General features: G+C 33.0%; 1 protein-coding gene across 1 annotated transcript in view; it reads left to right on the plus strand.

Annotated features, from left to right (window-relative positions):
• Window positions 1-832: 832 nt before the first annotated feature.
• TBC1D8B (TBC1 domain family, member 8B (with GRAM domain)) overlaps window positions 833-2,226 on the plus strand; it is a gene marked incomplete at both ends in the record, with an annotated part of 9,767 nt that continues 8,373 nt past the window's right edge. The window contains one exon of the mRNA XM_010833386.1: window positions 833-976. Within this exon, the coding sequence (XP_010831688.1) occupies window positions 833-976 (144 nt within the window). The remainder of the gene's footprint in view (window positions 977-2,226) is intronic.

The raw sequence follows: 2,226 nt of genomic DNA on the forward strand, positions 1-2,226 counted from the left end.
ACTGGCTTAATTGTTGTCTCACAAGCTTAGATGCTCCATAGTATGTGGACTCTTCCGGGACCAGGGATAAAACTGAGGTCTCCTGCATTGGCCGGTGGATTTTTTACTACTGAGCCACCAGGGAACCCCAGACTTGCTATGCAAAGACTTTAAGGGAGAAATTAGGAAAACAGGAAACTTATTCTAGGAGGAGTAGGAAATATCAAATAATTAAATTGAAGCTAAATAATCAAAACCTTGAATTTGAAATTGAGGAATTAAATGTTAAAAAGAAAAAAATCCCCTTTAAGCATTTTAATTAATCAAGATTTTTATCTTGTTAAAATCCATTGTTTTTCTTCAATAGCTAACATTGAGTCTTTTACTATGTGCTAACATTGTGCTAAGTGTTTTATGTGTAATAATAACTCATTTTATCTTTCCAACAACCTTTTGTGGTAGGCTCCAGTTTTACCCCCTTATTTTACAAATGAGAATGAAGAAAAGGTAAGTACAACTGGGTCAAGTTGACACAAGTTAGTACTAGGATTCAAACCTAGGAAATTTCTGGTACTAGAATCTACATTCTTATCTGCTTTATACATAACCTTGTAAAGGAGGTAAATAAGTGCTACAAATATATCATGAGGTTTAGACAAATGAATCTGACATATTATTTTATTGAAAGATAATTTTTAAAGCACTCCTGACACTGGAACACTGTAATCTCTTCATCCCGATTGTACTTTTTTCTTTAAGAAAAATCTCTGTAAAGAAGCTTTGAGTTAGAAATTTTAAAAAAATCCATTGGTTGTTATTCATGTGAAGCAATATTGATTTTATCTCTTGTAAGATCCTTGTTTCAACAGTCTCTTTATTACAACAGGACTTTTGGTTGGGACTCTTGATTCAGTCTTAGACTCTACTGCAAAAGTAGCTCCATTTCGCATCCTACATCAGACACCAGATTCTCAAGTTTACCTGTCAATTGCATGTGGTGAGTATGTTTTTTAAAACATAGAATTCAAACAAATAAGGATCTTAAGGAACTGAATATTTAAATTTATTTATACTCCCCAGTTTTTTACAATTAATTTTTATTGGAGTATAGTTGACTTACAAATAGAGTCACAGATGTAGAAAACAAATGAGGTATATGGGAGGGTGAAGGATAAATTAGGAGATTGAGATTGACATATACACACTACTGTAAAATAGATAACTAATACGAACCTACTGTATAGCACTGGGAACTCTACTCAATACTTTGTAATGACCTATATGGGAATAGAATCTCTCCAGTTGTTTTAATTTAGAATTGAGTTAAATGTGCAGCTCTACTTTGAGAGACTAGAAAAATATCTGTTTAAGAAGGATTACAGATTTTTAAAAAATCAATTAATATGTGAGACCTGAAGCTTGTGTTCTGGCAGTGTTGATTCTGAGCAAATTTTGGTCAGTGCTACTGCTAACCTGACTCCTTTCTTAAACCCACCTTTCCTGCTTAACCCAACTGCTAGGAAGATGAGAACCTCCCCCATGAAGTTCTTTGTTTCATCTCTAATAATTCAGATGAGGAGAATCAAGCCCAAAACTTAAAGGCTGATCTCTAAGAAAATATAAGCCTGAAAACCTGAACAAGGCATCATATCCTTGAAATATGAAGGGATAACTTACACGTAGTGCAACATATTCATCCATGAATATGTTCAAATGCGTCCATATTCAGGTGGTTCAGTTTCTTCCACATGTATCTATTGTGGTAGAAAAGGAATTAGGATGATTCTTCTTAACATAGCAACTCAAAATTAAGAAAAAATACAGTGATAGTTGTTACTTCTTTAATGATGCCATTACAATGTTGGTCTAAATTAGAATCTGAGATTTATGGGTTTTTTTAATGTTGAAAGGTTGCCTTTTTCTGATTCTTTCTTTCTTTTCCCCCTCTCTTTTTAAAGTAGATATACTTAAAAAATACAAAAGCATGTGAACTTCTGGACAGTTCATGTGTGTGAACATATAGCATACAATTAATTTTTAAAACTGTGTGGCTTGTTTTTTGCATCTCCCTCTCAATTTCCTTTAGTGTTTCTGATGAGTGTTTTCTCTTGACTCTTTCAAATTGAATACCATTTAAACTAAATATGGAAGATACTTGCTGACATCATGAGATGTCTATAACCTCAACTCTAAGTTGAGTTGGTTGAAATTATATCCTCATTTCTTAAAAAAAAGGATGAATATACA

The sequence above is a fragment of the Bison bison genome, unplaced genomic scaffold (genome assembly GCF_000754665.1).
Source record: "Bison bison bison isolate TAMUID 2011002044 unplaced genomic scaffold, Bison_UMD1.0 scf7180017863486, whole genome shotgun sequence".
Lineage (NCBI taxonomy): Eukaryota > Metazoa > Chordata > Mammalia > Artiodactyla > Bovidae > Bison > Bison bison.